The sequence below is a fragment of the Pseudonaja textilis genome, chromosome 14, assembly GCF_049901715.1.
Source record: "Pseudonaja textilis isolate UNSWEBS1 chromosome 14, rPseTex1.2, whole genome shotgun sequence".
Taxonomy (NCBI): Eukaryota; Metazoa; Chordata; class Lepidosauria; order Squamata; family Elapidae; genus Pseudonaja; species Pseudonaja textilis.
Window position 1 is genome coordinate 13,541,484 of NC_142003.1, and position 25,637 is coordinate 13,567,120.

The 25,637-nt window shown below is 45.4% G+C and overlaps 1 protein-coding gene across 3 annotated transcripts in view; it reads right to left on the minus strand.

Annotated features, from left to right (window-relative positions):
* The window catches only part of LOC113438931 (polycystin-1), a 210,331-nt gene that overhangs the window by 141,004 nt on the left and 43,690 nt on the right, over positions 1–25,637 (minus strand). For all 3 annotated transcript variants that reach the window (XM_087912603.1, XM_087912602.1, XM_087912601.1), the window contains exons 2-4: positions 10,300–10,371; positions 2,874–2,945; positions 1,126–1,295 (exon numbers count right to left, since the gene is read on the minus strand). In XM_087912603.1, coding sequence (XP_087768729.1) covers positions 1,126–1,295; positions 2,874–2,945; positions 10,300–10,371 — 314 coding nt within the window. The remainder of the gene's footprint in view (positions 1–1,125; positions 1,296–2,873; positions 2,946–10,299; positions 10,372–25,637) is intronic.

The window sequence follows — 25,637 nt, forward strand, 5'->3', positions numbered from 1 at the left end:
TGTCTGAATTTTGACTTTGGGGATGCTACAAGGTCGTTAAGTGTAAAAACGGTCTGTCACTTTTTCCAGTGTCGTTGTAATTTTGTAAGTCGAGGACTTTCTGTACATGAAACTTGGTGAATTAAAGCAAGTGATGCCCTGTCACTTTTTCCCTTAAATATCCTCTCACATTTAATCTAAAGTTACATTTTTCCTCCTCCTTTTTCTCCTACCCTCCTCTTTTAATTTCTCCTACCCTCGCTGCTTATTTTTCTTTATGCTTTGTGCAACGTTATCCCGAAAACCAACAGAATATTGGACTCAGATGTCCATTTATGTAAAATGGTGACCTGCGCAAAACTGGGGCCCTGTGTGATGACCCAAAGGGGCCTGGCACAAAGGCAACACAGTCAGATAATCAGTAGGAGTCCCTTTATTGGCTCCAACTTTGCCTCCAATGTTGTCCTGGTTACCTTCTGGCTGGGGAAAAACTCTCCCAGGAACAGCCTTTGGCTGCAGAGAATCAAGTTCAAAACATGGTCAACAAAAACGGTAACTATCAAGTCCAATCAAGGCAAAATGAGAGCATTAGTCCGGCAGGGCAGGAGCAACAATTCCAGATGTGAAGGAATGGTAATAATTCAACACGGTTGGGAAGATGCCAGGAACACAGATAAACAGACTCAACTCAAGATAAACTCACATTTGCTCCCAGCAGCTGCCGCACTCAGCATGCATTTCTTTTAAACTCTCTTCCCAGCTGTGGCTAATGAAGGGAATCAGGGCCCTTTCCCCCTCCATAAGCCATGCAACCCACGTTGCTCTCTTCTCCGTCCCTCCCTGCGTGCTCTAGGATGAAGAGGGGGTGAGCCTGGGTCTTTCTCTGAACTCTCTCTCTCTTGTTCTACCTCTCCCCTGCTCTGCCCAGCCAGACATTGCCCTTCACCAGTTTCCTCCACAGCCAACGGAGCCACCACTCCCGCTCCCTGTCAGCTGTTTGTCTTCCTCCTTGGATTCAGTCTCCGACAGGGACATGACACCCTGTTTTATGGGGCGTGATCGTGGCTGAATGACTTCTGGGTTTTTGCTCTCCAGGGTTTCCTTCCCTACTGCTGATCCACATGCTCCCGCCCTTCTCTGCCTTACCGCAAGTTGTGTCACTGAAGGAGACATTGAAAACCGGAAGGTCGGCCAATTCCAGAGGCTGAGCGCACTGAGTCTCGGACGGACGGGACACTGTCACGTTTCTCTCTTCAACCCAATGGGGGAGCCAGGCCAGGTTGCAATCACAAAAAAACGGATTCCCACTTAAGTCTCTGAAAGACACCGGGGCGGGGGTGGGTGGGAATACAGGGTGATAAGGAAAAAAAAAATCCCAGCCTCTTCTCATTCTACAATAACTACTGCAATAGCAAGTGGAAGGATGGCAGAGCAAAAACAGAGGTGGTTTTCCATACTGGCCTGCATTTTGTATTCAAGCCATGCTGCTGTGCCACCCTAGCCAAGAAATAAAACTCAACATCTTGGCCTTAGCACAACCGAATTTAGACAACTGTGGCTTATTCAACAAAGCATGGTTTAAAAAAAACAACAATGCGTGACTCCAGCCAGTGTGTGAAACTACTTCACTGCCTAGAGTTCACAAGTAATGAGACGGGAGACAAATTGCTCACATAAATATTAAATATGCTGATGGATGAACTTGGATGGCTTAAAGAGCCATGGTGGCGCAGCAGTTAGAATGCAGTATTGCAGGCTACTTCTCTGACTGCCGGCTGCCAGCACTTCGGCAATTCGATCCTCACCAGCTCAAGGTTGATTCAACCTTCCGAAGTAGGTAAAACGAGGGCAAGAGGCTGACTCTGTAAACTGCTTAGAGAGGGCTGTAAGGCACTGTGAAGCGGTGCATAAGTCTAAGTGCTATTGCTATTAAAACTATTAAACCACTCCACAGAGGTTATTATATCTCCTCAAGTACAATCTTGTGAACAGCATCTGTCAAGGAATAGTGGCAGAAGATGACCAGGATCTTCAGCTCTGGTCTCTGGGCTTCTGAAAGTTTTCTTCTTGACATTGTACGTAACAGGGGGCCTCACTTTGGCCTGATCCCAATTCTGCTTATTCATTCCTATACATTCTTGTCAGTCTTAATTTAAATCACTACTTGATAGGTGTTTGGTTGGATGAGAAATTTAAAGCAATCTTGGAAAATGAATTGAAGTCACACATTCAATTCTATTGCCAAAAAAACAACAGGGATATCCTTGTGCTGACACCAGCAGATTAGCTGGATTCAAAGGAGACTTTTCTTGATATTTTGAAAAGGATAAAGGTTATAATCACACGAATCCTCTTTAAGAATAAGTGGGGGTTTAAACCTAGAGGTGATGAAAACTGGATTATTAGAAATGTTGTTCATCTGATGTTTTTATTTAATGGCAAGCATAAACAAAGCCTTCCCTCTCAAGTCATAATCCTGAAGAAATTCATCTCCTAAAAGGAAATGCTTACATGAAGAGTCTTCAAACTTGGGAAGTTTAAGATTTGTGGACTTCAACTCCCAGAATTCCTGAGCTCACGTGACTGGAGGAGGAATTCTGGGAGTTGAAGTCCACAAGTCTTAAACTTCCCAAGTTTGAAGACTCCTGCCTTACACTGTGATCCTGATGAACCACCCCCCTCACCACACACACAATTTTAATAAGATACGTAATATAATGGCCCAAATAACCTGATTCTTTTTCACCCCACCCCCACATTCCCCCAAAGCAGGTAAAAATGGATGCAGCAAAAAATGAATTAAGGAATTTAGAATTCCAGAATCCTAAGGCCAAGAATCCCAAGAGAGTGAGAACATTTTTTAAAATATAAGATAGTTCAGCATGTTGACTTACATTTCAGTTAAATTAAATAAATTATCAAATACTCCATCTTCTATCGAAGAAATCCTGTTGTTGCTTAAATCTCTGCAACCAGAAAAAAGACAGAAAAGGACATGAGTACAAATGAACACACCTTTCCTTCTCTCCCTCCACCACCTAAATCTCAGGTACGGACCATTTTTTCATTGGAAAAGGATTAGAATAGAGATCGACAGGAAGAAGAAGACTGAGCTGTTATGCATCTCAAAAAAAGAAAAAGATTACAAGTTTTGATGTTCCAGGAATGAGATCTATGCACGGGAGGAATCTTCCTCCTTACACCATTTACTTACGACACACACCATCACTCATTCCTGGTTCTCACAATTGTGTGGCTTCTTCCAGTTCAGCTTAGCATGTTTCTACTGTCAACTCAACCTTTTAAAACAAGGGTCTTCACAGCTTTAAGACCTGTGGACTTCAACTCCCAGAATTCCTGAGCTAACCTGACTGAAGGAGGAATTCTGGGAGTTGAAGTCCACAGTCTTAAAGCTGTCAAGTTTGAAGACCCCTGATTTAGTGTCTTGTAGTTTACTCCCTAAACCAAGATTAAAGGAAGTTAAGGCTTAGAATCAGAACCATCAGAATAGAGCTGGAAGGGACCTTGAGCAGCTCTCTACTCCAGCAGGAGATTCCATTACCCCACTCTGGACAAATGGCTGCCCAGTCTCTTCTTAAAAGCCTCCAGGGATGAAGCACTCACTACGTCTGAAAGCAAGCTGTTCCACTGTTCTCACTGGTGGGAAGTTTCTCCTCAATTAGCACGACTGAAATTACTTGCAAAGGCCTCTTATATCTTAAGAACTGTTCCCATGTAGAGGCAAATCTTCTGTGGCACAATAGCCTTGGTTCACACCGGTCAGAAGGAATCCTTTTCTGGTGTTGTCTTAAGTCAACATTTGCCAATGAAAAGGGCCAACTGCTGTTGGTCAAGTAAACCCTAACCCTAAACAGGCAAGATAAGGGCTTGAAGATGTCTACAGATATCGGAACACACATTGGGAAGGACGCCAAAGTCAGAGAGGAATGACAGACTAGAGATATTTCCACGTTTTGTTTCCAGCACTGGCCCATAGGCATGCCCGTCCTCTTATTCAGTTGTCACGGCTGCAGCCCATGAAGAGAGGATCAAGGCTCTCTCCTCCTGAGTAGACCACATCTCTCCCTTATCCTCTCCTCCCTGCGCGCCCTAGGATGGAGAGGGGATGGGCCTGGGTCCTCCTCTGACTGCTCAGCCAGCCTGTGCCCTTCCCCAGCCTCCTCCACAACCTCCGGAGCCACACTTCCACTCCCTGTCGGCTGTTCCTCCTCTCCCTCAGAGTCAGTCTCCAACAGGGGCATGACACATTCAATACTCTTGCCCTCTAAAACTCTTTAGTTCTAAGACAACATCTGAAAGTTCACCCACTTCTTCCTTTAGTAGATGTTGCTTGTGAATTCAAAACAAAGCCCACCGACTTTGGAGAGGTCAAAGGAACAGGAGACTTGGGGGGTCTTTGGTGCTCTTTGAGCTTGGCTGCTTTCTTGCACATGTTTCATTAGCAGAAGTTTCATTCTGATGATGCTACCGAGTTTGAATAATGAAACGTTTTCAAGAAAACAACCAAACTCAGAGAGGACCAACAACTCCTCACTTCAACCCAGAGGTACAAATATTCTCCTTCATTGGAACAGGAGACCTGCAACCAGCTTCTGAGAGGCCCCTAGCTTGACAGAGGCCACTCCATTGCTTGGCTGGACAGTGAGACTCACAAAACTATACAATGGAAGGAGCTAAGAACAGTTGGCCTCCATGACAGGAACGTCAGTCCTCCTCTGAGGAAATCTCAGAGCAAGGCAGACAGAAGATTAACTGAGACTGAGGAATTTATTTAATCCAAGGAAAAACGCAGAGATAGAAAATAAGGATTGCCTGAGAACTAGCTCTCAGGCTTAAAAGCTGCTTTTGACCGATGGCCCCAGGCATCCGTCCCGCCACCCTGCTAAGCCTTTGACAGAGATGCAACATCTCCAAAATGGTAGGATGTAGAACATAGAATGATAGAGTTGGAAGGGACCTTGGAAGTCCTCTAGCCCAACCCTTGCTCCAGCAAGAGACTCTATAGACCATTTCAGACAAATGGCTGTCCAGTCTCTTTTTGAAAGCCCTTCAGGGATGGAGTGCCCACAACTTCTGAAGACAAGCCACTGGTTGATTGTTCTCACTGTCAGGCAATTTTTCCTTATTTCTAGATCAGGGGTCTCCAACCTTGGCAACTTTAAGACTTGTGGACTTCAACTCCCAGAATTCAAGGAGTTGAAGTCCACAAATCTTAAAGTTGCCAAGGTTGGAGACCCTGTTCTAGATTGATTCTCTCCAGGGCTGGGATTCAAAAATTCCAGCAACCAGTTCGCTGCCCAGTTGCTGGGTGGGCGTGGCCATGGTGGGTGTGGCCTACCGGAACTTCAGGGAGGGCCGTTTTTCGCCTTCCCGAGGGTCCGGAGGCTTCCCTTGGGCCTCTGGGAGGGCAAAAAAAGGCCTCTCCCGGGCTTCTGAGGCCCTCCGGAAGCTGGAAACAGGCCCGTTTCTGGACTTCCTGAAGGTCCATTTTCCCCCTCCCAGAGCCTCCGTGCAGACCCTACACATACCTGCATCGAAAATGGGCCTCATGGAGACTTCTGGGAGGGGTGGGGGGGGGCAGTTGGTTGGTTCAAATACTGGTTCAAAGAACCAGGTGCAAATTTAACACACAGTTTGCTCAAACTGGTCCAAACCGGTAGAATCCCACCCCTGATTTTTCTCCTTGATTAGTTTCCATCCGTTGCTTCTTGTCCTGCCTTTTGATGCTTTGGAAAATAAGTTGACCGCCATATCTTTGTGGAAGCCCCTCAAATATTGGAACGTTGCTGTCCTGTCTCTCCTAGTCCTTCTTTTCTTGGTTTCTGGCCTGAGATGCTTTTCTTGGTTTCAGTTTTGAAGAAGCAGAAGATGGCTTATCTACGGGCAGCAGCCTTCATGTCTAACGCGAGGGTTGTAGGAATGAACTATCAGTGTTTTCTTTGTCAAAAAGGCCTATACAACTCTTTGTGTCAAAATAACAGCTTAGCTAAAAATGGCTGTATCTGACTCACTGCTTTTCCCACAAGACGGAGGAACACTATGCATTGCCTGCCACCTTGAGTTACTTATAAAGTAATAAAAATCTAATGCATAAATAAAATAAAAATCTACTCCTTGGCTCTTGGTGTTTCCTTCCCTGGTATAGTGATATATTTTTGGAATTACATTGCATTATTACTACTTTTTAAATTGCTGTAATAAGTAAGTTGCTTGTTCCTAGAATTGCTTGGATGATTGAGGTAACTTATATTATGAAACTGCTGTTGCTGCTGTTACAACTAAAGGTTCAGCCATTGCCAGAAAAGCGGATCCGGGCTTGGAAACAGGATGGATTCACATTAGGCCAGGGGTGTCAAACTCAAGGCCCGGGGGCCAGATCCGGCCCACGGGGTACTTAAGATCTGGTCTGTGGGGCCACCCTAGAAACAGTGAAGGATCGGTATGATGACTTGGGCCATGGCACAAAAGTAACAAAGTCCCTTTAATACCTCCAACTTGGCCCCCAATGTCCAGTTATCATCGGCTGGGGAAAAAAACTCACCCAAGAGCAGCTTTTTCTCCAGCCGATGATAACTGGACAATGGGGGCCAAGTTGGAGGTATTAAAGGGACTTTGTTGCTTTTGTGCCATGCCACGGGTCATCACATTTTGCCTCCAGCAAGGTGCTGTGTGCAAACACCCTTTTAAAATCCTGTTTTCCCACCTGCAGCAAATGAAAGGAATCAGGGCCCTTTTCTCCCCCGTAACCCATGTAACTCACATTGCTCCCTTCTCCGTTCCTCCCTGCGTGCCCTAGGATGAAGAGGAGGGGGCCCTGGGTCTTCCTCTGAAGGCCCAGCCGGACTGTGTCCTTCCCCAGTTTCTTCCACAGCCACCGGGAGCCACACTCCCACTCCCTGTCAGCTGTTCGACCTCCCCCTCGGAATCAGATTCCAACAGAAGCATGACAACCGGCTTGCAGTGCCTCTGCCAGCGAAAACAGGCTCCCAAGCTCCATTTTGGGTGCCACGGCCTCCTACAAGAAAGCTCAATACATCCTCAAAGATCTATCTCATCCTGGGCATCCCTTTTTTTTGAACTATTACCATCTGGCAGACGGTACAGGATAATAAAAGCAGGGACAAACAGGCTGAAAAACAGCTTCTATCCCAGGGCAGGAACTCTACTGAATTCCAATGTGTAGGGCAATGTTAATGCAATATCAGGGGTTTTCAATTCCGTGTGTAGAATGTGAAGGATGTGTGTTTGTGTTTATTTTCACAGTCATAATGTACATGGAAGATGGTGTTCAATTTTGTTGTACGAGGTGCAAGGACAATAAACTAACCTAATATAACCTAAACTAAATTACAACCCTCTGCCAGTGAAAACAGAGCCGGGGGGCATGTCCATTTTCACTGGCTGAGCACTCAAGCCATCACAGGTGCCCCTGACACGAGTGATGTCAACCTGGCCACGCCCATCCTGGCCCTGGGTCATGGTTATTTTTTTCCAGGACATTCATATTATGGTTTAACAGAGCACTAGGCATAAATTGTCCTTGTTTCCTTTATCTGTTGGTTGTTGCTTTTATTTTATTTATTCCGTTAAAACGTTCACTTGCATATAGTCGCCTATCTTATATCGAACTCTGGGCTGGCCTTTGATGGTAATAATAATTTTTACTTGTTTGTTAGATTTTGGTAGTTGCCTGAAGTGTGAATCTACCTGTTGTGGCTTATTGTAGCAGTTTTCAAACTGTGGTCTGCTTACTCCTGGGGGGTGGGGGGAGCGACACAATTTTGTCACAGGGGGTCCACAAAGGCTTAAAGAAATGTTATGATTTAAATCTGAAGTCTTGGGATCTGTGGTCCATGGCCATAAAAGGTAATTAAAAGGAGTCTATAGCGAAGAATAGATTGAGAATCACTGGCTTTTTGGATTGTGCCAACTAATCCACTACGGTTTGTCCAGCAAGCAAGTCACAATTTAAAATGGCACCTTTCCTAACCCAGCTTCTATCATCGTTGAAGCATCTTTCTCATGCATCTTGTTCACACTTTATTGTTTTTCCGTTGTTTCTAAATTCTCCATCAAATTTTGCAGCCGTATAAATTAAGCAAATGTTGTTTCGAAATTTCTCAAGGACGACTACTAATAGGAAAGCTTTTCCCACAAACTTTTCCCTTGGGACAGCTACAGCTTTGTGAACAGGATATTCCCACTGTCCCTTGGCTCCTATCAGCACATATCGCATGGCTACCATGCTCCCTGCACATGCTTCCAAAATCCCCTTCTTCTTAGAAAGACGTTTCAAAAGCCAGCTCAGTTCCGGTAGGGAAAAAAAACGATGCTAGAATTCTTTGCCTGCCTTTAGTAGTGTGTGCTGACCTTAGTCTAAAAAGTCATTCCCAACATCTTCTTCAACTTGTTCTGCTAATGAGAGATGCTCAAAATCAGGAACAGGGGAAATTGACGGCATGTGGGATTCGATTGAAACAGGTTGCAATGGTGCATTAAACACCCTTCGCTTTGAACAAGTGTTTAAAGTTTTTTTTTTTCCGTTTTCTTTCTTTCTCCTTTCTTTTTGCTTTTCTTTCTTTTTTTCTTCTCTCTTTTTTCTATTTGTGTATGTGTTGTCGATTTGTTTTTAATTGTAAAATTCCGCATGGAATTTGGGGAAGGAAGGGGAGGGGAGGGGAGGAGGGGAGGGGGGATGAAGGGGAGGGGAGGGAAGGAAGGAAAGGGGAAGGGAGGGAAGGGGTGGGGAGGGGAGGGGAAGGGAGGAAGGGAGGGGAGGAAGGGAGGGGAGGGGGGGGGAAGGGGAAGGAAGGAGAGGGAAGAGGAGGGGAGGGGAGGGAAGGAAAGGAGAGGGAGGGAAGGGAAGGGGAAGGAGGAGAAGGGGAGGGGAGGAAGGGGAGGGGAGGGAATGGGAGTGGAGGGGAGGGAAGGAAAGGAGAGGGAGGGAAGGGAAGGGGAAGGGAAGGAATGGAAGGGGAAGAAAGGGGAGGGAATGGAAGGGGGGAGGGGGAAGGAATGAAAGGAGAGGGGAGGGAATGGCTTTATTGACCAAATGTGATGAGACACACAACAAATTTGATTCCAGTGCACAAACTCTCAGGGTACATACAAAAAACCGAGAAATGCCTAATTTGATTCTGCTGGTGTGTCCCCTCCCCGCTCCAGAAAGAGAAACATTTCTCTATCTCCCCCCCTCCCCATCTAGGCCAGCCTGAACAGCGGCACCCAAGGCTGAGCTCGAAGGCGAGGCCCGGGTCTGGATTTCAACCCCTAGCCCCAGGGCTGTCTCTCCAACAGCCCACCCCGTGCTATTGGGGAAGAGGGCGACGGCCCCTGCCCAGCCCAGGGCTCCATGAGGTCCGGTGTGCACATCTTCCCTTCCTGCTCTCCCTGTGGCCCACCTGAGGCCGCCGTGTTCTTGAAGCAGCTTCCCCCGTGGCCTCTGCAGCCCCTAAAGGCCACACCAAAGCACGTTCCATCCTCATGTGACTTTTGGAGGCTCCGGAGGCAGGGGCGGGCTTCAAAAATTTCATCAATGGGCTCTCCGCCTGGGTGCTGGGTGGGCGTGGCCTAGTTGGCCTCCTGCACCAGGGCAGGAGGCCTGTTTCCCCCCCCTCCCCAGGCTCCAGAGACCCTCGGGAGGCCGGAAATGGGCCTGTTTCCGGACTTCTGCAGCCTCCAGGAGGCCCTTTTCTTCCCTGTCTCTCTGAGCCTCCACGCGGGCCCTGCATCCAAAATGGGCCGTGTGGAGAGTCCTGGAAGGGGAGAGGTGGGAGGGGCAGGGCAGGGTGGGTGGGGCCAGCCAGGGGTGGGATTTGGCGGCTCACCGAACCAGCCATAACATTAGCTAAACCCATAGCACATCACTTCTGTCCGGAGGCCATGAGACACCCCATTCTTGCCTGCCCTCCACAGCCTCAGGAAAGTGCGTAAGAGCAGGGTGTGCTTTCAAGAATAATTGTTGTCGGGTGTTGGCGAACATTGGTGTGTCACCCAATACATTGTGGCATGTCACCTTTGACACACATGTCATGGGTATGCCACCACTGGTTTAGAGCAGGGGTTCCCAATGGCAGCTCTCAGACAAGTGGACTTCAACTTGCAGAATTCCCCAGCCAGTATGTGATCTTATTAGCCACTGTCTCCATTCAACAAGCCATTCCACTGAGATTGAGGACTAGAAGTTTCTTTAATTAACCCCCCCTGAGGTTCCCTGAGTGCAGTGTAAATGTTCCTCTTCCGCAGAATTATGCGGAATTATTTGCAGTGCTGCAAAACAGGAGATCTCGAAGTACTTACAGTTTTGCCAGAGAAATCAGATGCAGGAACATTTCAGCATTTAAGGTGCTGATCTTGTTACTGGAAAGATCCCTGGGGAGAAAACGAACAGATTAAGCTTGTTATCATCCACAATTATGCTTCTTCTCTACACTCAGAACAAGGCGCTGGAAAACATGGATTTGCTCAGCCCAGTTGACAAGTTTCAGCTACCAATTACTCTATACCCCTCTAATACTGGATCGTCTTTTGGGAGAATTGAGCTGCCATATTCATAAAAAGAGCCCAGGATATTTCCCTGATAAAATGCATTCAGGATAAATAAATATAATGGGTTGCGCTGTGAACACAAAACAACAGTTATTTGAGGGAAGTTACATTAAAAATTCACTCCTTAAAACCAAACAAATCCCACTCTCTTTATAGTAGTCTCTTTGGGACTACTGACAGACCAACTATAAATAGGAAAGCAGTGCCTTTCCCTGTTAAAAAGGAAGGATGAAAAGCAAGCATTTCTCTGTTCCCGCATTAGCAAATATTTATGCTAGTTTCCCTTTTCTTCCAAAATGTCCCTCTTGATTTAAAAGCCTTTTATCTTCAACCAGGTTTTAAGGAGTAGGCTATTTCCATTGGCTTTTTAATTGTAGCTGTAACTCCTTCTTGTGCTTTTAATTATCCTAGATATTTATAAGATAGATAGATAGATAGATAGATAGATAGATAGATAGATAGATAGATAGATAGATAGAGATAGAAAGAAAGAAAGATAGAAAGGTAGATAGATAGATAGATAGATAGATAGATAGATAGATAGATAGATAGATAGATAGATAGATAGATAGATAGATAGATAGATAGAGATAGAAAGAAAGATAGATAGAAAGGTAGATAGATAGATAGATAGATAGATAGATAGATAGATAGATATAGATGATAGATAGATAGATAGATAGATAGATAGATAGTTGCTGATAGCATTAATCCATCTTGCTTTGGGTCTCTTTTGAAAGAAGTGCTGTAGGGTCTCCTGCTTGGGTAGGGGGTTGGGCTAGATGACCTACAAGGTCCCTTCCAACTCTGTTAATCTGAGACCTAAAACAAGATGGATTGATGCAAGTATTGTGGGCCCAATTGGCAAAGGAAATCTCAGGACCGAATGGGCTGAAAACATGCGGAACAGGCCTTCATCCTACAGCGGATATACAATGGCTAAAAATGCTGATGGAATGATACACACACATAAACACACACACACACACAAACACACACACACAAACACACACACACACACACACACACACATGCAGAGTATAGTTATAAAAAGGCTGTTATAATACTGCTATTTTGATTAATGGTATTTATACATACACAGGATTGTATATTTGTAAATTTTCACATCTAGTTTTATTGTATTATACAGACTTTAAGCAAAAATTACTTACAAATATAATCAACATTCAATTTGGTAGCTAACAGTTTGTGTTAAATCCTCCACTGGCTGAACAGTCCGCTCCCCAAACAATCCTCATTGCTCATTATTGAAAACAATTATGTAAAGCAAAAAAAAAAGCAGTATTTTTCTCCCACTGAAACCAAATAAAAACTTTTAGGATAAGTAAGATTTGTCAAAATACAAAAGTTTTTGTTTTGTAGGCAAGAAAATTGTGGCATATTTAAGAGATGTAAGTGTTGCAGCCCCTTCTGAAAACTGAGGGTTTCACTTTATTTAATCTTGGGGTGTGTTTTTGTTCCTGCTTGTCTCCAGCCAAAATAGATTGCACGCCTAAATGTTGCACTTTTCATGTGCAAAGAAGCAACGATTCCTGCAGGAAAGCCACGGCTCTCCCGTGTGGTGGGTGGGAAACTCTTGGCCAGAAGCCCCCCAAAGGCGTCCACCTCAATTCCCTTCCCTCCCACTCCTAGCCAATTTGCTTGGAGGGACCAAGACCAAAGAAATGCCACTCCACACACTCTGGCTGCAGCCTCCGTGTTTTTCTACCTCCAAGTACATTTTCCTTGGCTCTGGGACCTGAACAGCTCTTCCCATGTGCCACAGAGAAGGGCTCTCCGTCTTCTGCCCCAAGGGTGGGGGGGCTTCCTCTGCGTGACATCATCCTGGTAGATCCTTCAGTCTGTCTGGGGAGGGAGGGGGCAGCTGGGTTTTCTTAAAGGCCAGGTCCGATGGGCAGCCCGTCTGTTGCCCACCACTCAGGAGTCAAATGCAGACAGTAAAACAGAGGTCCCCAAAGTTGGCAGCTTTCAGACTTGTGGACTTCAACTCCCAGAATTCTGGAAGTCCACAAGTCTTAAAGTTGCCAAGTTTAGGGATCCCTGCAGTAAAAAATGCTAACGAAAATATCACAGGCTCTGGAAAGGTTTGGCTCAGGGGCAACTGCAGGGGAGTGGGGCAAAAAAGTCACAATGGTTGCCATTTTTATGTGCACGGCAACATAAAGCAGAGGCTTCAACCACAATTGCAGCTGTCATTTTCCTTTTATACACATAGACACAAAACTGCAAACACCCCTGGTTTTATTGTTTTGGGGTTAGGTACAGTTGTTTAAAAACCATGGCTTAGGTTAAAGTGTTTTATGTGAATTTAACCAGTTGTGGTCTGCTTTTGAAGACAGCCTAGTGTGATGTGTAAAGCCGCTCTACATGTTTGTGCTAGTGTGTTTAGAGCATCTTTGGAGAAAAATCTAGCTGAGCCACCAGGGTCCAAGTTCACCAGATCCCAAACCCGAATTCACAAATGCAACTTACGAAGCTGAAATCTTATTATTATGATTTAGTGCAGAGGTCCCCAAACTTGGCAACTTTTAAGACTTGTGGACTTCAACTCCCAGAATTCTCCAACCAGCATAGCGAGTTGAAGTCCACAAGTCTTAAAGTTGCCAAGTTTGGGGACCCTGATTTAGTGCAATCTGCAAACTCACAATGTCTCCCCCATGTATCCATGTGGCAATTCAGCCCTCTCTAGTTTTAGTTTGTGGGGCTGTCACTTTGTCGCCCAGTCTTTTCAAAGGGTGGGGGCTGCAAAGAATGACATCCCCAGGGACCCACACCTGCTACTCAAATTACTTTTAGGGCCTGACCACAACATTATCAAGTCCATCTAAACTGTGTCAATTTAAGGCAGGAAGGTTAACTAAAACAATTACAGTATTAGACAAAATCTATTTCTAGCAATGCTTGAACCAGTTTCTCAAACATGGTGAATATTTTAGGAGTTGATCTGCTTCAAAAATCATCTTTAGATTCTTTCTTCTTCGTTTGCTCTGCTTATTATTATTACGTTGCTCCTTTAATGTTGTTGTGTGTGCTTCTACTTTTTAAAAGTAGTTAAAAATGCTGGTTTTGAGAACTTTTGCTCCCCTACCCAGCGGTGAGATTCAAAAATTTTTACTACCAGTTCTGTGGGCATGGCTTGGTGGGTGTTGGGTATAACATTGATACACCAACTAAGTTTGGGTGAATAAATATATAAAACCAAGGTTTGGGTGTTTGTAACTTGTAGCTTTAAGCACCAAACTGCTTGTAATTAACTAATTAAGGGTGCGGTTACAAACGGCAATAAAAGGCAGTAAGAGAAACGTAATCTCTCTCTGCTTGTTTTGTCTGCTTGCTACTGTTTGTTTGCTACTGTTTGCTACAACTGTTTGAATACCTGAACGAAAGGACTATTTCATTGATGTGCTGATATCCTGTGAATACTCAGCGTTGTCTTCAAAAGGAAAGGTATCAGAGGAGAAGATATCTTTACAAGAAGATAAGGATATAGAACTGACTAGTAAATGGACTAAGTTACTGAATGGATATATTTGTGAATGACATATGGACTGATTGACAATGTTTAAACTCTAATTGGATTAAACAACTATTTAAACTACAAAAACAGTGTTTGTCATCAGTGTGTGTAAACTCTAGGGCCCTTCCTCTCTCATTTGGCTGCCTGGCTTGACTGCTGCTGCACATTCTGTTTGGGGGTTTGTCCCCAATCACTAACAGTGGGTGTGGTTTTGTGGGTGTGGCAGGGGAAGAATCCTGCAAAATCCCCCTCCCCTCCCCACCCCACTAACCTGCTTTCCAGCTCCGTTCTCCTGGGCAGGGCAACCAAAGGAGACCCAGCCGATCATCTGGGACTCAACGGGAGGCAGAGAAGAGATGGGGTTGGCGGGGCCAGTCAGAGGTGGGATTGGCCGGTTCTCCAAAATAGTTAAAATGTCCGCTACCGGTTCTCCAGAACTGGTCAGAACCTGCCGAATCACACCTCTGTCCCCGCTCCTTCCTGAAGGAGGCTCCTAACTTCCTGTTGGAGGCCCTTGTAAATCCTTCCATAGGAGAATGGCCTCCTCCACAGGAAAGTCTCCATCGGCCGCCTCATTGGCAAATGATGGCATTGAGGGCACCAAGAAAGAAACAGGAGGTTTCGCCCACAGAGACCGATACCCTCTCCCACACAGCCCGTTCCTGAGTCCGGGCTGAGACCATCACAAAAGGGACCCCTGGCAAGAGGGCCGATCGAAGCATGTGCAATGTGCTCTGCACAAGGACCAGCCTTAGAGGCTCCTTCATCGCGCATGATTCTCCTCCAGAACAGCGGAAGGGGTTCTCCTATGAGCCCATTAAAGAGCCAGTGTTCCGCTGCCAAGGGTGATGTCATGTTCCCATGATGTCATCAGCACAGAGAAAAGAGGGCAGACCGGGAGTCTTATGCTCTCTGTGGTGTTTCTGGTGTGTGGACTGTAACCACAGCCTTGATGGGGAAAGCATCTGTGCACATCAAGACGGCAGCCAGTCACAACTTTGCAAGGAGGGAGACTGGAGTAGGCCAACGGTAGGGGCGATGATTCAGGGGTTAATGCCAGGCTGTTAGGTGGAACTCAGCGTCGAGAGAACAAGGCTGCCAAATGCACCCCTGGTCTTTGGCTCTCTGGCCTGGCTGCCAGTCCATTCCTCAGCCCAGTGAGGGCTGATTTTGGCCCCTAGAAGCCCCCACCTGCATTTACCTATTCAGCTACCCCACCCCTTTATTCAACACAAAAGACACACCTAAGAGATATCTCTGTTTTACTGTCTTTCTCACAGAAAGAATATTGCTTTGCTTGGGAGTGATCTGAATATTGCTTTACAGCTGATTTTACTGTAATTTTATCAATCTGGATTTCATTATAATAATCCTGTACAGCACCCGGTGACATAAACCTAAATAGCTACTGAACACCTGAACAAGCTCCAGCTGAACTGAAATCCCAATCTTGACCAACCCAATATTTCATTATGACATTGTTCTAGCATCCTCAATGTTCTTTTAAATGTCACACTCTCGAAGCCAGACATTCTTCCGTTATTAATCCCTCCTATGACTTTGGATCACGTCTACATTAAAATTATACAGTAGGGACTATAACCAAATCAATCAAATGTTGCACGAAGCGGAGTCAAAAAGTCAAGATGGTGACCACAACAATGCCATCAAAACCCTGTTTTGTTTTCCATGGTGAAGCAAAGCATCAATTAATGGATAAATAAACACACAATATTTCATATGCGACAAGATTTGATTTTGCCGTAAATAATTTTTGCAACGACAGTTTAACAAGGCTTTTTAATTACAGTAGCAATCTATCTTCATTTTTTTTAAATTTCTTAGTTTGCAAAAAATAGCAACCCATATTTGTTTTTGTTATTCAGTTTTCATGGTCCAAACGCCATGGCAATTAAAATATTTATTAGAACAGACAGCAAAACACTTACGGAATGAATAATGTTTGCAATTTTCTGAGGACAAGACAACATCCACACAAAATAACCCAATTTTTTAATCAATGTGTATTTATGGCCATTTTAGAGAAATGCAATATGACATCAAAGTTGCTGCCTCTCTCTTGCCAAGCTGCTCGTTCAGTCCTGCAGAAAAGCCCCCTGCCCCATTTGTAAATAGGAGGCTGGCAAGCCGGAGGGTTGATTAGGCTGTTGCTATGGCGAATGCATTCACAGCACAAGTGCAGACAGACACTGCAAAACAACTGTGTCAGCCCTACAAGATTGTTGACTCTCATCCATTAACCCTTCCCTTCCCAGGGAATGGGGTTTCTTGTTGAATTAAGGCAAGCCAGAGCAAAGAAAATCTCTGGTTTGCCTTTTCGTGCTGAGGCGAGTTGTAGTTGCTGCATTGACTTTTGATTTCCCTTTTTCATTTTCTCTTTTTTTCCACATGGCACCATGGCACATTTTGGGCAAATGGAGATTAAAACAAAATATATGATTATAAATTCAGGGAAAACCTTAAGGCAGAGTTAGCCACCTCTTCAAATAGCACTCTGAGCCACCTCCACGCAGAAACAATTCCTTCAGCGCTCACTACATATTGAAAATTCACTTTATTTTGATTTCTTAATGTACGCCTGCTGCCTTCTCAATTTTGCTTTTTTTTCTTCTCACTGCCAGAAAAGTGATGGAACAGTTGAAGAAGAGAGGAAGAATCGGTAAACGTAACCCTACATTAAACGTGCATTTGGATAGAAATCTTTAATTCTTTATTGTATTAATGCTGGATTATTATTTATTATTTTTTGTTACTGGATTTTTTTTCTTTTTGCTTCTTTTTCTTCTTTTTTTCTTTTTTTCTGGACTTTTTTCCCCCTTTTCTTTTTTTGCATTCAATCATAAAGGCTTGATTCTTTTGTATAGGAGCAGAGTATTTATAGACTGACAATTTCTCCAGATCCTTTTGTTTTTCTCTTATTTCCTTCTTTCTAAATGTTTTTAACCATTTAAAAACTCTGGTCTGACACATGAGGGAGGGTTTAAGGACAGGACTCTGGGTGAGCTCCCAGGCCTTCCTCACAAGAGCCTGGTGAGAGAAACTCAGTCTCTCAATGCCAGTTTAGGCTGTGATTTGCTGTCATTCACCTGATCTGTGGAAAGTCCTAATTTAACTCTCTCTCTCTTTCTCTTTCTCTCTCTCTCACACACACACACACACAAAACCCCTTGGCTCTTCCAATGCAAAGCTGTTTTCTTTTAAAAGCCGGAAGCTGTGGTTTGTTTAAATCCCAGGTTAAGATTGTCAACACCAAGGGGTCTTTAAACTTGGCAAGTTGGACTTCAACTCCCAGAATTCCTGAGCTAACATAACTGGAGGAGGAATTCTGGAAGTTGAAGTTCACAAGTCTTAAAGTTGTCAAGTTTGGGGACCCCTGCTCTACACAATAAACTCATATAGTTAAGATGACTGGGAACACCGTTGTTTCTTACAAAACCATGTTTAGCCGTTTCTAATTCTCTTCAGCCATAGAGGAAAGAGCCATGGCACAGCACGGAGGGCGGAGCCAGCCAGGAGAGCGATGTGGGGCTTCTCCAAACTGCATAGAATCTCAGCTAGGGGCTCTCTCGAACCCCTGTGAACCCCCACCAGCCCACCCCTGGTCCTGTAAGAGCATACCACCTTCTCTGCCCTAGTCTTTTCTGCGCAAAACCAAATATATCCTATTTTTAAAACTCCCTTTCAGAGGTCTTAGTTGCTGGTCTTCCAATCCATTTGATGTCCTTCCCCATATTCAGCAGATCAGAGGATTGGGTGACCCAGGTGGGGTCTTTCTCCAGAGCAGAACTATTCCATGGTGGGAAGATCTCCCAGGAACCATCCTTAGTCAGGCAGGGAAATTAGGCTTTCAAGTTTCTTACTGACTGAGACTGACTGCACACAGTACAGGGAAACCTTGCTTATTGTCTGTCTCGTGCAGCAAGGGTCCAAAATTACAAGGTTGCTAAAAAAAAAAATAACTTTGCGATCAAGGAATGACCTTCATAATGTAAAATGGTGGTGTGATTGCCATTGCAGTCGGAATGAGTTGCCTTGGTTTATTGGTTTGTTTTCCTCTTTCCCCTTGCAGAGTTTAGAGAGAAAGGGATTGTAAGAGAGTAAGCATATGCACAACGGGCAATACACAGCAAAGGGAATGTAGTGGCCCTGGCATCGCTTTACAAATGGCAGAAGGGGGACCAAGGGGAAAGCCCAGTCACAGTCACAAGATTTCACACTTAGCTTCCCACTGTTTCACTTAGCATCAGAGCTGCTGGTCCCAATTATAGACTCTAAATGAGGACGCTTGTCCTGGAAATCAGAGAATGGGAAACAATTAAATGGAGGCTGAAAACTTCTGCCCTTTTCCGGGTGGAATTCCTCTTTTGTGCCAACTGTTCCAACGTGACAAACGGGGCTTGCATTTTTTAATTCAGAGAGCTGCATTTTAACCAGTTGAATTAAAGTTCAAAATGAGACTTTGCTACATAACTAAACCTTGCCTTGATGCCTTGTTCTTCAGCACCTGGTGATCAGCAGCACCTATTTTCCCTGGGCCTCGGGGCATTTGAGGAAGGACAATCCAGCTGTTACAGTGGGGGGCGGGGGAGACCTCATAAGACTCTGAACAACATACTGAGCCCCTCCCGTCCCTCCCATTTCCCCACACCCTGCTTTTCTGCAGTGGAAGAGAAAGGAGGAGGGAGGAGGAGGAGGAGGAGCAGGAGAAGGAGGAGGAAGAAGAAGAAAAGGAGGAGGAAGAGGAAGAGGAGGAGGAAGAGGAGGAGCAGGAGAAGGAGGAAGAGGAGGAGGAGGAAGAGGAGGAGAAGGAGGAGGAGAAGGAGGAGGAAGAAAAGGAGGAAGAGGAAGAGGAGGAGGAGGAAGAGGAAGAAGAAGAAGAAGAAGTAGAAAAAGAAGAAGAAGAAGAAGAAGAAGAAGAAGAAGAAGAGGAGGAGGAGGAGGAGGAGGAGGAGGAGGAGGAGGAGGAGGAGGAGGAGGAGGAGGAGGAGGAGGAGGAGGAGGAGGAGGAGGAGGAGGAGGAGGTTCTGCCCCTTAAAGTCTTCCAAACGAAACTCTGGTTTTAAAAATGATTCCCTGAAAAGAACCTCAGGAACTGTGATCTGCTAAAGCAGTGGACCCCAACTTTTGTGACTTTGCAGACCAATGGGGGTGTGGGGGTGGAGAAGAAATAACTCCATGCAAGCTGCGGTGGAGCACATGCATGCAGCTCCATTTGTCCGAGGGGCAGGCACCCACACGTATGTGTGAAGCCCCATTTGCTTGAGTGGCGGACATACTCCCCTCTTATGCAAATCGAGTTGTGCCCACAAGCTCACACGCTTGCCACTTGCGCAGCCCAGTTCCGAATGGCTGTGGCCCAGTAGCATGCCCCAGGTCGGGGACTGCCCCCCACCCATGCTAAAGCGTTTGCAAGTGGTCCCAAGCGAAGGCCCTCATAAATCCAAGAGGAATGCCTCTGGTTTTGTGAAATGTCAAAGAGATTTTTAAAATTCTATTGACGTCAGAGAGAAATCTTCCAGAACGAGCCATCTTCCCCCTATGGGCTTCAGGAAAGATAACATCATGCTTGCAAAACGGGACACATTTATCTTGCAACACATGCGCCAAAAGCAGATTCAAAGAGCCAAGGAGCCCTCCATCTCCTTCAAGAATTGCAGGACAGGGTTAAGAGCTCACCGACTGGACTGGAGAGGAGAGAGATGAGCAGGAATGTTCACTTTCCAGGAACATCAGTATGTCAAACATAGGTAGGAAAGCTAGACTGGACATCTTTTCAAACTGTGAAAAGTGTAAACACAGATGCTCCCTCAAAAAGAGTCAATTTCCATTTTTTCTTGGGCTAAAACTGCCATCTACAGACCCCTCATATCTTGCACATAAATTGTTTCAACTTCTACCCTCGAAACAATGCACTGCACACCAGAACAACTAGACACAAGGACAGTTTTTCCCCCGAAAGCCATCACTCTGCTAAACAAATATTTCCCTCAACACTGTCCAACTATTTACAAAATAAATTGTAGGGGGCATGCATACGGTCCCTGTCCTATTGTCTCTTTTTATTTTTCTTATATGCATCCATTTCATGTATTCGTAACTATGTTTATACTTATACCTGTTATCTTATAATCTCTTGACAAAATAAAATAAAGTCTGCATTACTATTCTGCTTCTCATTCTTCCTATAACCTATGTCTTCCACTTATGACTATAACCATGTTGCTTGTATCTTTACAATTTATATTGTTTTATTTGGTCCCTAATATGATTTGATTGCTAATATGATTTAACCCATGACTATCACTAAGTGTTGTATTTTATGATTCTTGATTAATGTATTTTGTTTTTTCCATATGAACACTGAGAGCATTTGCACTGGAGACAAATTCCTTGTGTGTCCAATCACACTTGGCCAATAAAGTATTCTATTCTATTCACTCCATTGCATTCTGTTCTGTTCTGTTCTGTTCTGTGGTTCTGTTCTGATTTTGATTCTGATTCTGATTCTATCTTATCCTATCCTATCCTATCCTATCCTATCCTATCCTATCCTAGAAAAGGAAACCCAGAGACTTTGTGGAATGTAAAACTAGTTACTTCCTGGTTCCCAACTAATAAATCTCAAGAAAAAAAAAATCCGTGCATTCTTAGGGGGAAGTTAATCTCCTGTTCGAGCAGTGGGATGGACTAGAAGCCCTCCAAAATCCCTTCCAATTCTATTATTCTATGTTTTATGTTCTAGATCAGCCGTAGGAGCCACAAGGCATCCTGGATTCCGATGATTCCCATGATTCTCAGCCAACAGGGAAGGATCAGAGCAGGCAAGATGATCTCTGGATACCAAGATGTTGTTTCCCCAACTCCACCTTTGAGAAGGCAGTGAGGAATTTTAAGTTTTTAGACCCCTGTAATCTGGAGTTCTCCCAAACGTCCGCCACCCAGAAACCATTTCTCAGGTAATCCTTCCTGGAGTCCAATTCAATTTTCCAATTTTCAAGCTTTTTCTCCCTTGATGGATTTGCTGTATTTAGCCATGACTGCAGAGGAGATTAATACCAGAAGAGGGATGGATTTAGAAGCAGAAAAGAATTCCCAAGAGAGATTATGTGCATCTATGTTTGCATATAAACTGTTTGCTTTCTCAGAACACAACAGATAAATAATTCAGGTCAGCTAGTTAAATCTCAGAAAAAGAAAAAGAAAAAAGAAGAGAGGAGGAGAGGGGAGCAGGAAAGTCCAGGGAAGAGAATAAAAAAATGCAGAGGTTGGTCAATTTTCTCCTCAGGGAACGCACATAAACAGGGGCAGGTTTCAGTCACACAGTTGTGGCTGCCGTCTTGACTTTCCTTACGCCTCCCCATAGGCACCCTAGGCAAAACGCACTAAATCAAGAGAATGAACGTTTAAATATTCCACTCATGCATCCATACACATATATAGCAAGTAGAGAGCAAGCTGATGAGCACTGACTATTGGATGCAAATGTTAAGCGTAGCTAGATTAACATTTTAGCCGCATGTAATTCTAGGCTGAGGTGGGTGAGCAGAGTGTGCAGAGGAGTAAAACTCGGAATAACAGAATAACAGTTGGAAGGGACCTTGGAGGTCTTCTAGTCCAACCCCTTGCTCAGGAAGGAGACCCTATACCATTTCAGACAAATGGTTGTTCAATCTCTTCTTAAAAACCTCCAGGGTTGGAGCACCCACAAATTCTGGAGGCAAGTTGTTCCATTGCTTAATTGTTCTCGTTGTTAGGAAATTGTTCCTTAGTTCTAGGTTGCTTCTCTCCTTGGTTAGTTTCCAATCATCGTTTCTTGTCCTGCCTTTTGGTGCTTTGGAAAATAGGTTGACCCCCTTGCCTTTGTAGGAGCCCCTCAAATATTGAAATGCTGCTATCACGTCCTCCCTGGCCCTTCTTTTCACTTGACTACACATACCCAATTCCACCCGACTCGTAGAAACTCTGAGGTTATGTCCGTGTCTTGGTTTTTTTTGCCAATAGTATAGGAAATTTTTGTCCTCGTCCTGGTTTTTAGACCTTCCACTTCAGGTCCAAGATTAGCCAAAATGAGTTAGGTGATGCTGTCTGCTATGATCCTCTGCAGCCATAATCTACTTAAATCCCTCCCACTGTTAAAAAGACAAGTTCCAGCAATGACAACAGCAACCATCATTCACATCAAATAAACTGAGGCAAAAAGATCGCACAGACTGACTACAAACAAACAACAGTATGACAAAGCAGCAACAATGACACACTGGAAGAGCTGCAAGAAACACCATTTGTCTGCAAAGAAGTATTGTGGGATCACAAAATAAACTAATAGAAAATAGCAATAGCACTTAGACTTATATACCGCTTCACAGTACTTTACAGCCAGGGGTGGGCTGTTGGGGGTTCGCAGGGGTTCAGGAGATCTTTTAGCTAATATTCTGCACGGTTCAGAGCCCATTTTGGGTGCAGGTAAGTTCAGGGCGTGGGCGGAGGCTCGGGGAGGGTGAAAAACGGGCCTCCCAGAAGTTCGGGAAGGCCAGAAATGGGCCTGTTTCCAGCTTCCACAGAGCCTCTGGCGACTGGGGAGGCTGTTTTCGCCCTCCCAGAGGCTCGGAAAAACCTCCGGAACTCATGGAGGTCAAAAACAACACCCCCGCCGTGGTGCAGGAGGCTGACTAGGCCACGCCCACCATGGCCACACCCACATCCACCCAGCAACCGGGCAGAGAACCCTTTGCTCAAATTTTTGAAGCCTACCCATTTACAGCCCCTTCTAAGCAGTTTACAGAGTCAGCCTCTGGCCCCCAACAATCTGGGTCCTCATTTTAGCAACCTCGGCAGGACGGAAGGCTGAGTCAACCTGGAGCCTGGTGGGATTTGAACTTCTGGCTGTGGGCAGAATCAACCTGCAATACCGCACTCTAATCATTGCACCAAGATGGCCTCCTTCCTTCCACTTACCTTCCTTCCTTCCTTCCTTCCTTCCCTCCTTCCTCCCTTCCTTAGCAATAGCACTTGGATTTATACATCGCTTCACAGTGCTTTTACAGCCCTCTCTAAGCGATTTACAGAGTCAGCCTCTTGTCCCCAGCAATTTTGGGTCCTCATTTTACCCACCTCGGAAGGAAGGAAGGCTGAGTCGATCTTGAGCCTGATGGGATTCGATCTGCCAAATTGCAGGCAGCCGGCAGGCAGCAGAAGTAGCCCTGCAAGTACTGTACTCTAACCAATGCACCATCAAGGCTCAAAATGAAGAAGCTACATTGCTCTTGGACATCTCTTACCTCTATGGCCCTGCGAAGCCAAAGACAGAAGAAAGGACTTTTTAAAAACTTTTGGAGAGGATATTTGAAATCAAACGGCAGGGAAGTTCAGGCACAGCCTTTCAATATCTCTTCGTCCAAGCGTTTTAAAGTTTTCAAATACACTCTATATGCTTTTTTTAAAAAAATGATTGTTGTATTATTTCTTTTCTGCAACCCACCCAGATACGAGAAGGGACAGCGTATCAATTGGCCGACATCTAAGCTCGCAGGAGAGAGGTGCCTTGCACAGACTAGAGTGTGCCGCTCTCGGCACATCTCTTCACTGTCCCCAAAGAAACAAACCAGCGCCTCGCCATCACTCATCAGACAGCAAACAGTCCGGGGACAAAGCTTCCCTTCTTGATCAGACAAGGATGAAGGAATACCGTTCCCAACCAATTAATCAGAAAGCACATTCCTCACTGCTAAAGCAATTCTTGGTGCACAAGGTTCTCGGTGAAGCCAAAGTCCACCCAGCAGCTAAGAATGTCAGACACAACACCTCCCTTTAAGCCAGGGTCTCCAACCTGGACAACTTTAACACTTGTGGACTTCAATTCCCAGAGTTCCTCAGCCAGCTTTCGCTGGCTGAGGAACTCTGGGAGTTGAAGTCCACGTGTCTTAAAGTTGCCAAGGTTGGAGACCCCCGTGTTAAGCTCACAGCTTTGCTCCATGTGGAAGAGGCAACTGGGAAACACTCCCGTGCGCTCAAAGTCTTTGCTTTGCTCATGAACCGCCTGGGAAAAGAAGACGCCTTATTATTCCCTTCCCTCCCAAACAGCTGGCTCTCTGCTTCCCAGCTGCAGGGAATGTCAACCCAGGATGGATAAAGGGGGGGGGGCAGACACCATCATTCTTCTTGCCAGAGAGCCAGGAGGAAAAAAAGTGGAAGCCCCTCTGCAAAAGCCGCACCCTTGCTCTGTTCCCAGAGTCGAGAATAGCCGCGTTCTTTCATTCCAAGAACTGCAGATCCCACCCGGGGAAGAGAAAGAAGCTACTGTGACATCAGGCAGCTCTTTTACGCAGAAACGGTGATCCTCGTGCGCATTCCCAGCCCACACGGGTGCATCCGGAGTCACGGTGCACAAGGGGAATAACTAGAGGTTATTCTGTGAGAAAAAGGTGACGTGCATAAAAAGGGAGGCAAGTGAAAAGGCCAGGCAAGGGTCACCGCGCTATAGAAAAGATGTTGAGACTCTAGAAAGAGGGCAGAGAAGAGCAACCAGGATGGATGAGGAGATTGGAGGCTAAAACATGCGATGGACGGTTGCGGGAACTGGGCCTGGCTAGTCTAGGGAAGAGAAGGACCAGGGGAGAGACAGGATAGCGGTCTTCCAATATTTGAGGGGCTGCCCCAGAGAGGAGGAAGGGGGTCAAGCTATTCTCCAAGGCACCTGAGGGCCAGACAAGGAATAATGGATGGAAACTGATCAAGGAGAGATTCAACCTGGAAATAAGGAGAAACTTTCTGACAGCGAGAACAATCTTGTCTTCAGAAGTTGTGGGAGCTCCATCACTAGAACCTTTCAAGAAGAGATTGTCAGCAATGGTGAATTTCCTGCTTGGACAGGGGGTTGGACTAGATGACCTACAAAGTCCCTTCCAACTCTGTTATAAGGGTAGCGAATACTGCAACCAGGGTCAGTTAGAAACTGGCGTCAGCTGCTGCATTGCGATGGAGCTCTGCGCTTGGGAAAGTTACAGCCAAGCGATGGGGCCCCTTCCTTCTGACAAAGGCCAGTTTCCATAAATAAAGTTGCTTTCATTATGCATCGTATCTGAATCTCCTTTTATGCACCCGATATCAGCACCATCTACCACCTTGGAGCACAAAGGCCTACTTCGGCCTGCCTTGCCATCTAACTTATTTTCTGGGGTTCTCGTTTAGATAAGAGAGAGGGGACACGGTATGCAGCGGTGGGATTCAAAAAATTTTACTACTGGCTCTGTGGGCATGGCTTGGTGGGCATGGTTTGGTTTGGTGGGTGTGGCATGGCTTGGTGGGCGTGGCAGGGGAAGGATATACTGCAAAATCCCCCTTCCCTCCCCACCCTACTAACCTGCTTTCCAGCTCCGTTCTCCTGTGCAGGGCAACCAAAGAAGGCCCAGCCGATCGGCTGGGACTCGATGGGAGGCAGAGAAGAGATGAGGGCGGGGCTAGTCAGAGTTGGGATTGGCCGGTTCTCTGAACTACTCAAAATTTCCTCTACTGGTTCTCCAGAACTGCCCAG